General features: G+C 41.6%; 1 protein-coding gene across 2 annotated transcripts in view; it reads right to left on the reverse strand.

Annotated features, from left to right (window-relative positions):
• Window positions 1-376: 376 nt before the first annotated feature.
• LOC146812988 (C-type lectin domain family 2 member B-like) overlaps window positions 377-15,957 on the reverse strand; it is a 95,420-nt gene continuing 79,839 nt past the window's right edge. For both annotated transcript variants that reach the window (XM_085620009.1, XM_085620010.1), the window contains exons 4-5: window positions 9,619-9,725; window positions 377-1,210 (exon numbers count right to left, since the gene is read on the reverse strand). In XM_085620009.1, the coding sequence (XP_085476135.1) occupies window positions 1,090-1,210; window positions 9,619-9,725 (228 nt within the window). In that variant the 3' untranslated portion in view covers window positions 377-1,089. The remainder of the gene's footprint in view (window positions 1,211-9,618; window positions 9,726-15,957) is intronic.

Below are 15,957 nucleotides of genomic sequence, written 5' to 3' on the forward strand. Positions count from 1 at the left end.
TCCAGACTTCTCTGGTATTTTGTGAGTAGGGGTCTCCAAGAATAGCATGACTGAACTACTCCGATTTTACAGTTAAATAAGTACCCAACCAACGTTGGTGGTGCTATGTCGTTTAGTTCCTATATTCCCTATACAGGATCTGCGCATTTGGATAACAAACTGTGGTACCGGTGGCGGACTGATTCCGTGCACCCCCACTGGATACGTTAGCCTATCTGTATCAGCTAGCTCACAGTGCCACTAGAATCTCCTCTGGTCGGGGAGAGAATTTTTCTTGGCAACCCTGATACCCCAGGATTGATGAAACAATATACTACTTTTCGCTCAGTCACTTGTTCTCACTTACTTTGTCTCAGAGATACACAAAATAAACATATTGGGCGTTTGTGAATAAGGATTTATTGAACAGTTGTTATTCTAGTGTAGAATAGATGAGCTGCAACAGCCATTAGACAGTAGCAGAGATATACGAGTCGCAATACTACAAAAATAAAGGGTACATCTTGCAATAATCATGAATACATACAAGTTTATAAAACACATGATAAAAGTGCATACTCCTACGATGTCTACTAGTTGTACCTAAATGTACCTAGCATCTGTGTAGGTGTTATTCCAAGAATCCCTCTAGGATCTAGTCAACCCCATTACCTGGGAATGAGAGAATGTGGTACCCCGTCCTGGTCTCAAGTTGAAGACCCCGTGAGGGATGTTAGACCACTGCTAACTGGAGTGTCTGCATGCTGGAACCTCAGGGTCTCTCGTCTGTGTCAGCCGTGAAGTCACAGTCTCCTCTGTCTTTCTAAGGAAGACATGATGTATATATACACCCATGGGTCTCCACAGGGGTCCTACCTTGCTGTGTTACTGTGAAAGGTTGCAGTGTTCCCTGCACCTATATAGGGTACCTATATACCAGCCCTAAAAAAACTGGTCACTCACAGAAAGGCACTGACTTGTGAGAGAAACACTGCCTCTCCCCAACGGTGTTTTTGGAAAGCGGGAGGCAAGCAGATTACAAATAACTGTGGCTGAGTCTCTGTTTACTCAATGGCACTAAAACAAAACTGTACGATTAGTAACCTTTTTTTAAATTTTCATAATATATGGAGTTTTTGAGCAGATCCACTGTCGTTTGCTGTAACATTCCAAACTTTTGACTATGCCATGATTTAGGTAAGCACATTCTGCAAAATCTTCTACCTTGAACCTGCAACAACAAGAAAACAATCTCAGGTCTTTTTTGCAAGTTTCCATTAAGAAATTGAATTAATTTACCAAAAGCTTAGAAGCCAGTAAACATTTCAAATGACATGTGATTGCCCAAACTTATACTAGCTCAACATCCAGCGGAATGGGAGCCATGGAAGGATAGACACTGGCATAGTGATGGGGTGGACTGGATGTACATATAAAAGACAAGTAGGTTTACAGAAAACTAGGTCTTGGTATAGTGATCCTCTGGTTTCATACAACATTGTACAGCAATAGAAAGGTATTTACACCTACTGGAAATGGAAGACGTCATGAAGCGATTTATTCACTAGAGGATGTGAGAAAACATGAGCCATGATTCCCTAACGAGGAAACAACAGTTTACGATGGTTCGGCCTAGTAAACCACAGAATTACACAGGAACACTGAGCAGCAACATAGAATAAGGTGTGATGGAGCAAGGTTTCGTGATTAAAGAAACTTGCTTGTATTCAATCCTCTCGAATAACAGTTAATAATGTAACCAATCTGTCCGTAAATATTAATATTACATTTCTTTCATTATTACACATTCAAGGGAGGCTTGCGTATGTCTCTACTAAACAGTAACCCGAATGTCACTAAAGATGGCCGCCAAAAACGCGGGAAAGTCTCTGCGCATGCGTCTACTGCATCTATGTAGTAGGACGCCTACTGTCGGTTGGTGAGAAACTTTGCAGCTGCGCCATAGCTTCTAAAATGGCTGCTTAGACTCACATGATAATGCGCGTGCTAGGCTGCTACTAAACCTGGCAAGTCTTTACTAAATGCCTAATGCTAAAGATATATCTAAGTAATTTGGGTTAGAGTAGGCATAAGCGGTATACAGTGAATCATTTATTTCCGTGTTCTAATATGTTTTTCTTTGACTTTATTAATAGTTCGTATTTGGGCCTTGGAGGGTGACTGAAATCCCTACCCACTTGTTGGAGGGGCATGCGCCCTACTGGACAAAGTCTAAACTCTATGACATCATTGAACTCTTGCCAGGGACATAGACTTCACCACATCATGGGAAAGTCAACTTATGAACCTGCCAAAGGAAATAACAAACTTTGTTATCTATATATAATAATCCGCATGTGAAATGCTGGTGGGAATAAAGCTTGTCAAAGTAAATTAAAAGGGTCGGGAAATTAGACAATGGGGCTAAAGAAATTAAATGCATTCCGAATGGTGTGATGACCTCTCCCCACCACCTGGCCCAATCACAGGGAGGGGTTTACATAGTATTGAAACATTTGGGGGTGGATCATACATAAGTAATGGTATAACTAGATGTAGGTTAGTTAGTTAGACACACGTTATGATACAGGAGACCGAGATGCTGCCAGAGCATGCTGCAAGCTGATTGAAGACTCCGACACTAGGGAAAATCCGCAGAACAACCGAGGAGGCCCATCTAGGAAGGGGTCAGGACGAGCCCAAGTGGAGAGAATAGTACCAGAGAGGGGTGCGACGCTGGTGTTGCACTAGGAGAGGTCACCTATCCTGTCTTGATGCGGTCCCGAAATCTTTGGCTTGCTGTCTTGTTCCACGCACCATTTAGGTAAATATAATTCTGTGCAGTATGTCCCTGGGCTGCTCTCCATTTCTCCCCCTCCAGGTGCTGTCATTACAAGTATATTAAACTGTGAAGTGATTTTAAGCTAACTGAAATGTCATTCTTGATGGAGAATTGGTGTTTGAATTGTGTTTGTATTGACTCACAAAATAATTGACTAGATAAAATTTTAAAGCTCTTTCCGATGCTGTGGTCATTTGAAATAAAAGCTTAATGTAATGTTCCTTCTATTCTAACTACATCTAGATCCATTGACAAAGGTAACTATTTCTAAATGAGACAGGACATAGTACGAGTTGATAGGATAAAGTCTTGCTCAGAAAAGTGTAGATATTGATCCGCAGCGGTTATTTGCTAGCTTAAGTGCATGAATGTGTATGGGTCCAGGTGAGTATTGTGGTATGTGTGAACCGAGCTGGTAAACCCCGCTGCATCAGGTGTGAGGTCTCAAGTGTCAGACAGGTCTTGGTGGTTGACCTCGACTGGTGTAAAACAAAAAGTGGGGTCCAACGTAGTTTTCAGGACTACCCCTCACTATGTAAAGAAGTTCATTTTAGAATCAGTAAGTGAAAAAGTTAAGTGGAGGGTCAGAAAATCTAGTATCTCTCCACCCCTCACAGGGGTCTACAAAATATGACAAGACTTAAGGGAGAGCATGAGGAACAGAGGAATACTTAGATGCAGATGGAGGGAGAAGAAAAGGGATTCAGCATTTTCAGTCTGAAAGTCACTGACAAGTGAGCATGAGGGACCACATCACAGTATAAATAATAGATGTGGCCCATACAGTCGGTAATTGCATTTTAATCATTACATCTGGTATAGCTCAGCCAATCGGTGTGCTCCAGATTCATGTTTTCGCTGACAACAGAGGATGCCACTCAGCCCCACTTTGGGGGGGGGGGGGGGGGGTAAATTACATTTGCAGAGGGCATCACTCAGACAAAAGTAACACCCACCTTATCACCTAATGCCAATGGGGGAGAACCACCCACATGTAGACTAGTTGTTCACTAGTATTTTTCATTGGCAGGTGCAGAAGACCTATCTGGTGTGGGAAACAGATGGGTGGGTACAATGGGACTTCAACGCCCCTTTTGTTCCGACAACCCGTCATTAAATGTGACATCTGCCAGGGCTGGAAAGTTTTTAGTCCATTTCTGGAAGTCACATTTACAGACGAATTTCAAGAGAGGCAAAAGGAATGACCCTGTATGTTACAGGCCTATTTCTTTAATTGACACCACATGCAAAGTCCTGGGGAGGGTATTTCTTGTACGCCTGGAGTCATGGGCTAATGCCGCTGGACTCATATCTAATACACAATATAGCTTCAGGAGGGGGATGGGAACAAATGAACAGTGCCTCAACTTGTCCCTGATTATGGGTAAGGCCAGGAGGGGGTCAAACCACTAGGCCTTCATGGAGTTATCCAGTGCTTTAGATACAGTGAATCGGGGAAAGATGTGGACACTAATGGAAAAAATGGGCTTTGAGGAAGCTCTGATTACATTGCTGCGCAGGTTGCATGGGTCTACCACTGTTGCCATCCGCTATGGCCCTGGGAGGGGGGGGGGGGAGAAGACTAGGCCCATTGTTTCTACAGAGGGGGTACGCCAGGGCTGTATCCCGGCCCCTTTTTTATACAAATAGTTTGGAGTCATTTTTGTTAGAGCGGCAATTAGATTTCCCAAGCATAGGAGGAAAACAAGTTCCCTTGTCATATTCTGATGATATGGTCCTGATGGCTTTAACGGCCAATGGCCTTCAAAAAGCCCTGAACGCTTTTACTGACTTTATGATGGCATTGGACCTAAAAGTACATTTTAGTAAATCTTTTATTATGCTATGTGGTCCTAACCAAACAAAAACAAGAACATTTGTAGTGAAGGAAAAGATCATTGATAAGGTGCCCAATGTTACTTATTTGGGGAATGTTTTTAATAACAAACTGAATTGGGACAATCTGATTGTGGCTAGGGTCCAATACACTAGTAGAATAGTAGAGGGGCTGTTCCGCTTTGCTTGCAAGCTGGGACATAAGCCGGTAGCAGAAATGATAACCCTATACAAATCAAAATGCCGGTCAGTAGCTACCTATGGGGTGGGAGCATGGGGACATCATAAAAGTAGTTAGATACAAATTTTGAAAAATACATTTTTAAAAAGATTATTGATGATTCCTAACAGCTCTCCTACACACTTTTGTCACTCCGAAGTGGAGCTGACGTTTGTGGAAGATAGAATAAATATCGCCCAACTGATTCTATGGGGAAACGTTTGGACCTCAGAGGACTTATTCTCTATGAGTATTCTCAGACACTGTATGTACCTTGAAAAGGCTCTGGCTATCCCCTGGCTTCATTATGTTAAAGATACTTTTAATCCCTTGCTCGCTGCGTTAATTCTCCCACTGTGCGGGAGAATTAACGAGTGGGCGGGATTCGGACGGCCCCTGGCCGTCCTTAGCACACGCCCACCGTGACGTCGAAGTGCTGGGGGCCATCCTGAGCACCGAAGGGGTTAACAAGATTGGCTTGGGGCACTATTATGATAATCCCGATTGTATTCAACCGAACATGAAATTGACTATAAAAAACGCATATTATACAGGCAAATTGGTGTGAGAGACTGAATTCCTGTCCTTGTAATAATTCAATCCAACAAAGCACTATGCACTTTATGTTGTTTTGCACACTTTACAAAGATACGAGGGCACGTTTTATTAAGCCTGTTTTGAAGGAAATCCGTCCCTGTTCTTACCAGGAGGGTTTTAATTACTTCCGATCATTATCGACTGCTGCTATTTGCAGCACTGTGCTCAACTTCAGAGCTGCTTTGTCAATTAGGAAACAGTATGAATTGTAAAAGGAAATCAACTTTTAAGTGTTTTTACAGTTTTACATATTTTGTATTAATGTGCTGGAGAATGTTAGGATGTTCTAATTTTATTAACATAGAATTTGTGCTGGGGGAGCAAGAGCCATGGAGGAGGAGATGCTTTTTAAGTTAGGCAAATTGTACCCTGTTTTAAAATGTTAAACCTCGAGTCAATATATGCATTCAGTGTCTAATCTTTGTAGAAGCTTTTTTATGAATGCTTAATTATTATATGTATGTATGCCAAACTTTTATGATTCCAATGAATCGAATAAAGTTATTTGACTTGACGAGAGGACATTATATGTCTGTTATAATAGCAAACAGTTTAAATTACACGTTTTGAGAATAAGTAAACAATGGGGGGGAAGGAGTGACATGGTAGACAAATCACTAGTAAATCTTGACACAATGAAAGAAGCTGCGCTATTCAGCTGAAGATGGCCCTTGCAATATATTTGGTCAAAATATACAATAGTGGCACAGGGATTCTGGGATAAAATACATCTTGTTGCTATTTAAAAAAAAAAACATGCAAAGCTGTCTGCGCTGATTAATCCAGGTTAAAGTTAGAGACTGTGCATTGTTTTACATCAAAAGAAGGCAGTAAATTAGCAGACATGGCAGGAAGATCATATTTACTCTTGAAATCAATGTTCTTTTTCGGGATACTCCCCAACTGATGCAAGCCTTCAATTCATCAGTTTAAGAGGCCTAAACATGCATATGATTTTAATCTGAATTTCAGTAATTGCATTAGCCGGAGAGTATCTCTTACTTTTATTGATTGCTTAAGACAAAAAGAAGATTTATCAACCAGCCACTTGACTAACATTATTGCCTATTTGAAATTATTCTGGTCGTTCGGTCATTAATTCATACCGAAAATCAATTGTTATTTACCTGTTTAGTTAAAATGCACTTGTTTGTTCTTTTTTTGTTATTGTCATGTGTATTGTTGTGATGTCATTGTTGAGCTCCATATGTTCATGGAATTATTCCAATATTTAGCATGATTTTGGATTATTAATTTGAAGTTTTAATGAATTTTAGTGTACACTGAGTCTCTAATATCATGTCCGATGCTGATGAGGTCGTACATCTTGTTTAGACCTATTGGTGCCTAGGGTTTTTTTTTCTTCCATTATTAAAGTGGCTCTTGCGCCATGTGGACACACCCATCACAAGCTCAACTTTCAAGCACTCCTCCACCCACATTGCTTCCCATTTTAGTGACTCAGGATGTAACAACTAAGTTGTCCTGGTCAGAACAGGAGAAACGGGATCATGTAATTAATCAACGCGATTGTTAGGCTTGGAGTAATACAGTTTACTGAAAGAAATTGAGCCACTGAAGCCTTGCACAACTCTTGCTTTGCTTGGTTACTTGATGAGATGTAGTAAGCATTAATACAGACCAAGACAACTGGCTCTTCATGCTCAAAAACCAAATTTCTAAATTAAAAAAAAAAATGCATGATCTATTTACTTTTCTTCTTAACCCTCTGAAAATCCAAGCCGCCAGTTTGAGCCATGTCTCAGAACTCAATTGGAGAGACATAAAGGCCAGAGGGGACAGCACGACTGGTAGAGGGTCTTCCCTGCTGATCATCATGGCAACTATCAGATGGAACCAAACAGTGTGGGCCATGCTGGGGCTATTAGTACTACTAGTCGCTTTGTCCATCCTCAGCTTCACTAGAAATCTCAAATTTAAAGGGAATGGAGAAAAAGTGAAAAGGAGTCCCTTCGCCCAAAGACATGATAGAGCATACAGGGCCCAAGCACCAGTCTGCCTTATCCTCAAACAAAAATGAGGAAGTCTGGCATTCTGTGCTAAGCCAAAAAGATCTGACCGAACATCCCCATCTTTCACATATCTGGAAAAAAAGATCTGCTGACTTACACAAAAACTCGTTCGATGGAAAACCCTTCCTGCCGAGTTGGTCTATTTTATTCAATATGCCTCGTATGGAGAGGGGTGACCCTGGCCTGAACCCACAGATCCATCTGGACCGAGATGTTTACTAGAGATGAAGCTATGGCCAAAGTATGCACAGCTAAATCTAAAACCAAGGAGTTTTGTGACACTGCCCAGGAGGTAACCTGAACTTCGACCTCATGCAAATTCTCAGGCAAGCAAGATCTAAGTCAAATGTGTGATTTTGGGACACCTTCCATCCAGCATGGGGGGCTACTTCCTTAGTATAATAAACCCTCAAGTTTGTTGTTTCCATTTTAGAAGAAGGCAAGAGTTGATTTTCAATGGAGGAAGACCAAATGACATTCTGGTTCCTGCATAAAATATACTCCATTCTTGGAGGAGACACTATTTTACCATATAGTATTAAAGTGTACTCAATCGGGGCCTTTTCTGGCTACTGGGTCAGTTCTAAAAGTGTAATAGCTACGACTTTTGGAAAAAGGCTGCAACAGTTGAAGAACCTTATTTCACATCATTCAATTCACCAACCGCTTTATTCTTTAGGCGCTGATATTGTCGCAATGGCAGCTTTGTTCTCCTTGGCTTTCTTTTGCTTTTGGCAAGCATTTGTGGGAGAAGAGAGGGTCTATCATGTTTTTTGGTCTCACTTGACGGTTTTGGCCATTTGGCAGTGTATCGCAGCAAAAAAATTAATATAAAAATACCACACACACACACACACATTACATAGAGAGGCACTGGGCAAGCCCTCTTCGGTGACTGGTTTGTTCGAATGCTATTTATATTTTTGCTTCCACCCACAAAAGCAACACTTCATGTATTTGCTAAATGTTCTTGTTAGTGACAGTATTTTTTATGACGTGACAGCTTCTTGATAACTAATGCGATTCAGAGCCGAAGTTCAATTATCTCTTTGTTATTTGTTCTATGTTATATTTTGTCCATATACCCGATATTAACCTGATGACACTTTATAAATGTCTTGTATTTGTCTTGTGGGAAACGCTTATGCCAATACTAGAGGCCTACAAAGGTTGGTAACAAGCCTGTGTTAAAAGCCATAGGCCTGACTAATTCGGAGGGAAAGGTTCTGTTAGATGCCATAGGTATCATCTGTTAATTATGAAAAGTTAGGGCAAAGTTCTGGCTTGTTTATTGCAAAAGCCCTGCCAAGTGCAATACTAAATTGTTGGTGTATTGTTATTGCATGGAGTTAAAGTCAGCAGGGTGCTTTTATTTCACGAAATCTCTTAGACCTTTGTCATAGGCAAGAGTTTTGGTGGATTTACCGAGACATACCCCGAGGGTAACAAACATGCAGTGCGATGTTTGGCTCCTTAAGCAGGATTGAATATTGTTTTACAATTGTACTTTGATACAGAAGTGTAATTTCATGTGTAGAATTTAGTTGTGTGTGTCTGATGAAGTGTTTGGCCTAACTGAAACAGCAAAACAATAATGCACACTGCAATTTATGGAAGACCACTTTCTGATATGTTTGAAGTTTTTGTACATTTTTCAATGCAAGCATATGCCACCCACATTTATGAGACAGCACTTTTTACTTTAATTTATCTTGCATAGGATTACAATAAAATTATATAAATTATAAAATAATCCACCATTGCACAAATATGGCTTGTAAAAGCCAGTATTATCATCTTTTCCAATATTGGTCTTTTTTTTAAGTTTTTGATATTCTTGCAAGCTATCTCCAAGACACAGTGGAGAGCTTTATACAGAACCCTTTTATTACTAGAGGGATATCTCAAGATGAAGTGTTGTAGATCGAACGCGTGTGTGTGTGTATATATTTATAGTTGGTTAGAATCCGTAAGCCAAATTTATATGAACGCACCTGGTGCTCATTGATCCAGGCCAGTTTGCACTGAACAGTGTTTGTCATTAGCTTTGAAGTGATATGAAGTGACAGTGAATGTCAGGCAGCGAGTTCAGAAAACAAACCAGGATTTACCAGTCGTTGAATTTGCTGCTGTCGACCCAGATCCACGGCTGAGTCTCAATATCTCTCCTCAAGCCAATCCAGCGATCAGGATCCCCTTTGTGACGCAGCAGAAAATCCTTTTAACAAGGCGAGAAAAAAGGATGTCTCATTAGGTTTCAGTCAAATGGTTCAAAGCACTGATCGTTAAAGAGCTTCCAAAACACATGAATACTCTCAGGGCAATGGTGACGTAGGATGGGAAGAATCAGGTGTAGTATATGGATTTTTAAATTTCTTTGTTTAATGCATCTAATGGGCCAATTAGACTCAGACAATTTGAGCAAGTTACTGTAAATAATACAACTGGCTGTAGGCTACTCATATTAATCCTGCAGTCCTTAAAGGTTACTCACAAAACTGAGATCAATACATTCAATATGCACTTGCAAAAAGAGATCTGAGGAGAAGCGGTGGTGCAATCAAAGACTCAGCAGAGCAAAACCTCATACAGGCTGCTCCACCGCTGGATGGAAGCAACAGGTGACAGCTTTGGAAAAGAGGTCATAAATGTTTATCTTGATATCTTGAGATTATTTCTTTTACAGAAACAGAAAAAAAGGTGGATTAATTATCTACAGAATACGTCTGAAAGAGGGTAAAATTAAGTTAGGCATTATGTAAAGTTAACAGAAACTTTGACTTAGCAAGTAGGCTAGTTTTGAACAAAGTAAAGGAGGTAGCCTTACTTATTACCTATAAATGCAGGTTTTCTGTTGGATCTTTTCTTCCATGTAGGAAGAAAGCACAAAAACGTAGGTCTTTGCATGCAGCAGATACGGTTGGGGCCAGATGTACGACCATAGCATTTTGCGACTCACAAATTGTGCTCAAATGCGAGTCGCAATTTGCGAGTCTCAAAATGCTATGTCAAACAGTGTCTGAGACACTGTTTGTGAATAACACTGGGGTCACAAATTGCATGCCTCAGGAATATTAATGAGGCACTCGCGATTTGCGACCTCATTGGGAATGCCTGTCCCTCCCAGGTATGGTGGCCTGCTGGGCTCAGCAGACCACCATGTCTGGGACTGCTTTTCAATAAAGCAGTTTTTTTAAATGCCTCCAGTCTTCCTTAAAGGAAAACATTTTTAAGGGCTGGTAGTGGTCCCTGTACATAGCATTTTGCGACTCGCATTTGAGCGCAATTTGCGAGTCGCAAAATGCTATGGTTGTACATCTGGCTCCAACCGCATCTGTTGCATGCAAAGACCTATGTTTGTGTGCTTTCTTCCTACATGGAAGAAAACTTAAGCCCAGCAGTCTCAGAAGAATCAAGACATGCTGGTGTGCAGTTAGTTAACGAAAAGTGAATATTGTGCCATTGTGCCATTACCAGTGTGCGTCCAGAAAGATCACCCAAAAGTTAAGCATAATAATAGTAAAAACCACAAGTTTATTCATGCTGCTCGTGTGCATCAAATTAATCATTTAACATTCATTAATGATTCCAAGTGACCTGTTTCTAAATCAGTGTGGTGCATGACCATCTCTTCCACAATGGAGGAGATTGTTACACATAAGTAGTGCATCTCTCTCAATCTTCCATGAGAGCCATGCATAAGAATGAAAGATTAGGAGCTGGTGGCATCTAGTTCTTTCAAGAAATGGCAGAAACCATTTCAGACTAAGGGGCATTTCTCCACTGTAAAGTCTGTGTGCCACCAGGCCACAGTAACTGCTTTCTCGAGTTTCTGAGCACAGACATCCTTTGTTTGTTAATTTACATCTTGTGTCACACCAAATAGAAGTTCTGTTTAGTCTTTTGTTGCTGTAGATTTTGTGCTATTACATTTTAGTCAAGTGTGTAGAGGCTATGTACATATTCAGAGCAGTGACGTAACATAAGTGTGGAGAACCCCCTGCTAAGTACATGTAGGGGCCTCCACTCCAGACTCAATCAGGAGCTCCCAGGCCAAAGTACTGTGCTGAGGGGGCTATATTATGCCACCGATTCATAGCCCTTCATTGAGGCCTACCTTGTGTAACGTTTATATTCAACCATTTGCACAGGTTATCAAATCTGCCAGGATTACACTGATTGCAGATGCCGATGACACTTGTGCTCTCCTTCGCAGATAAGCCCATGCTCAACCGGGCTAACTTTCAAAGAGCATTGCTAGCTGTTGCAGAGTGGATGAACACAAATGGTCTTCACTTGAATGTGAATAAAACAGAAGTACTTTTAGTGGGAAAAGACCCACTTTTGGGGTGGCCACTGGTGGCCTTCCTCCTTCAGGTCCCCTCCTATACCTGAATCCTCCAACAAAAATCTAGGTGTCTTCATGGACAGCACCCTGGCCTTTGAAGCTCAAGCCAAATAGGTTGTGGGCAACTGTTTTGGACTCTTGTGAAGCCTCAAACCCATCTTCGGTCTTTTGAACCCTAGCACCTGACAAACTATCATTCAGGAGGTAACCCTGCGCTGGCTAAACTACCGCAATATCCTGTATATGGGAACCAACAAGTCAGTTATTAGAAGACTCCAGCTAGCCCAAAATGCTACAGCCAGGCTGCTATTCTGCCTCCCAAAATGTTGCTCTGTCTCTGGTCTTCATAATTGCATTGGCTCCCAGTGGACAAGTGCATTCACTTTAAGACCTTGTGTCTCGCTCATAAAATTCTGCACTCCCAGGGGGCCCCCATCGTTTCCAAAATGATAGATTCTCTTACCATCCCTCCCCATTCATCTGCTCAGCTGATCTTAAATTGGCCATTTTCCCTCAAGTTAGGGGAGCAAGAGCAGGAGGCCATTCGTCTCGTGCCAAGGCCCCTGTTCTCTGGAATTTGCTGGCCCTTTCCACCAGGAAACCACAGCAACAACCACCTGCATTTTAGGAAAGCCTCGAAGACACTGCTTTTTCCATCTAGCATTTTGTCTTTTTCCTTCCCTCTGTCATTCGGTAGATCCAGTACTACTACCCACTCAGAGGGGCGCTGGGAAGCTCAGTTTTGGGAGCAGCTATGCACTTTATAAACACTAAACCATAATATGTGCTGCAAGCGGGATTTCTTTAGAGATAAAATGCTGGTTAATTTAGATCATCAAGATCTCTCCAGGTTTGGACTGCATATACTAGTCCTAACCAAGACCACTGCTTAGCTCCCATGAAAACCTAGCCGGAGGGCAGTTTATGATAGTTATTATATTGCCAGCCTACTGAGTGCTGGCACCATTCTTTTTCCACGCCCTTAGATCAATGTGGTTTTATCTATTGGGATTCTTGTTGGGTCATTCAAGTGCTCCTGCAGCATCTTATGTCATCGTAGTTTGAGATATGCTGCTGAGTTCCCTGCTTCGGTGTGCTTGATGTAAGCCCTGCAGCAAACCTGAAAGGTGTAATTATTTTGATCAGGCATTGTGTTATCCCACATTCAATGGCCTGGCTTTAGCAGCAGGGACTCTCCTTTGAAGCACTTTATCATTCATAGGATTTTACTGCCCACACAGATGTTGCAGCATGTATAAGATGGGAATTCCAGTGGGTCAGAAAATCCTGTATGATGGCTTTAATTTGGAATTTATTAGCTCACTGAATGATCCTGAAGCTGTTATGGGCCTTAAAGGTGTGAAAATCCTCAGGCAAGTAACCAAAGTGTTCTGGGTTACTACTTCCTTTTGAGACAGCCCTTCTTTGTCTTGTTGATGCAATGGGCTAAACCATACATTTGAAAGTATCCTCCGTATATTACGGTATAGAAAATAATTGTGCCGTTGTCAGTGGCAAAGAATCTTATTTGAGAGCCCTGGGTTCAAGCCATTCATAGACTTGCTACTGAAGTCTTCCAGGATGTTGGCAGCTATGCATACGTTTCCCACAGAGCACACTGCAACTTTTACATGCTGACAAATGCCCTAAAATCGGGGGGACCAAGTAGTAGCCTTCCATTTACCGCTTTAACGGCGGCGAAGTGATGCAAAAATAATCTGAGGCTAAAGAACTGCTCCACTCTTCTGCATTCAGCGGAATGGTCTGTACAGTGTTCTTCATTCCCTTAGCAACCAATCTCAGATCTTCACAGTGCATCTGTGGCAAAGGGATAGTTGAAAAATAGGTCTGGCTTAGAACTTTCCATTTTGGGTAGAGGACGTCAACAATTTCAGGAAATCCCTCTTCTTTCACCAAAGGAAAGCAGAGGAGGTAAATTTCTTAAGTTTTGCCATTGTATAAAACAACCAAATGATGGCTCCAGTGGCATAGGTCATCCTCGCTAAACATATCTGTGATATGGCTTTGCTTTCTTTACCCCTGGTCTATAAGATGAAAAGAACACTTCCAGTCACAAGTGACTTCTGCGGAGATGGCTTGTTTGGCCACTTTGGGGTGACGCCAAAATCCAGATTTCCTTTGGCGAAGCAGAGGTTGCTGCTGCTAAATACACATTATGAGCAGCAAGGCTGCTTGTCTTAATGACAAAAAGCATCTTATTCACCGCCCTCTATCAGTTTGGTTTCTTAGGTCTCTGTACCACACATTTCTTTTGTAGGTGCTGTTCCCATAAGTTTGAATGTATGGTTTTCACATGGGAAAAAAGCCGCCCCCAGGTACAATCACTAACAGAAATGGCCATAGTTAGACATACCTGCTGCTCATCAATAGGCTTCATGGTCGGTTGTTAGTTACAGTATTTAATTCCACCTGTTTTATGGTTGTAACTTTTTTGAGGTGTACACACCCAGATCTCAGTTACTAAACTTGTCAATAAACTATGTTCAGATTCTCATTAGGGCCACCAGTTCTCATTAGGGCCACCAGTTCATCCCTCTTTGGAGGAGACACTTGACAGGAGCAAACAAGGGGAATACAGACTTATTGTTGCTGTGTCCCGTACTCATTATTGATGAATTTGCTCCTGGGGTCCTAGTTTTTATAGGGTAAGAACGATTATTACTGCTTTAGTCTCTGTGATGCTTTATTGGACAGGGAGGGCCTTGTGTTCAGCCCCCTTTTCTTGCTTTTAGTTTGCTCACTATATCTGTGTTTCGCACAGACTGAATACTAATGTGCAAGCCCTAAATTAACAATGAATCAATATTTAGTGAGTGGTTAAAACGTTTCAAGAAAACCCCATGCTGCATTTATTAGTTGTGTTTAGCTGGCACATATAAAAAACATTTGACTGATGTAGACCTTATAAAAATATGGTCGACACATTTTATTGTTTATTGTGCTGAAAGATTCCTCAGGACCCTGATGTTCACAAAGAACATTATAAATTTACCAAAAGAAGTAGTGAAAATTTGACTTACTCTGTAAGCATCTGTTTGTGGTACGTAGTGCTGCAAATTCACATGCTCTGCTTACTCCTACCATCTATTGTTGGGCCTGCAAGCTGTTTTTCTTCTAAGTCTTCTTTCGATTCACGAGGTACGCGGCGACTCCTCTTGCTGGTAATGCACATGGGAATCGACTCCATTGTTAGATTGTTTTCCCGCATGCTGAATGAGGCTGAAGTTGGAACGAAGGAATGTATAGAAAGAGATCCTCATGCAACAGAGAGAATATTAGGAAAGAGTGCTAACTGCAACAGCCACAGGCCCCCAGGAAGGAGGGTGGGCGCATGTGAATCTACAGTACTACATACCACGAACAGATGCCTACAGAGCAATTAACATTTTCTGTTTGAGGTATGGGTGGCTATAGATACATATTCTCTGCATAGACTGTAAAGCAGTCCTCCCAAAAAAAGCGGTGGCTAGTCTGTGGGTGTTGCAGAGAATTTAAAGTGTACGGGGTTTTGCCTGACCAACGTAGGTTGTTGGTGGGCCCGGTAATCCACACCACTGTATTTTGTGAAGATGTGTGGTGTGGATTATGTAGCTTCTTTGCAGATGTCAGCAGTGGGAATGTTTCCAAGGAAGGCCACAGAGATCCCCTTTTTCTGTGTGGAGTGGGCTCTGGAAGGGATAGACAAAGCCCTTTTGGCTTTCGAGTAGCATGTTTAGATACATTTAATTATTCATCTGGCTACACCTGATTTAGATAGAGCCCTACCCTTACAGAGTTTAGAAAATGCAACAAAGTTGTTGCATCTTTCAGAAAGATTTTGTCCTTTGTAGATAGTTCATGAGGGCTTGCTTTATATCTAAAGTGTGGAGAGCCCATTCTGCAATTCAGTCAGATTGTAGAAAAAACAGTAAGTTCAATGGACTGGTTCAGGGGGAAAGAGAAGACCACCTTTGGCAGGAATTTAGGGATGGTGCAGAACCACAACCCACGAGTCTCAAAAGGACAATGTTGAGATTCCACCTCGGGCCCTAGGAGACAAGAAGTGGGCTAACTCTTTTAAGGCCCTCCATGAAACCTTAAT

The sequence above is a fragment of the Triturus cristatus genome, chromosome 7 (assembly GCF_964204655.1).
Source record: "Triturus cristatus chromosome 7, aTriCri1.1, whole genome shotgun sequence".
NCBI lineage: Eukaryota > Metazoa > Chordata > Amphibia > Caudata > Salamandridae > Triturus > Triturus cristatus.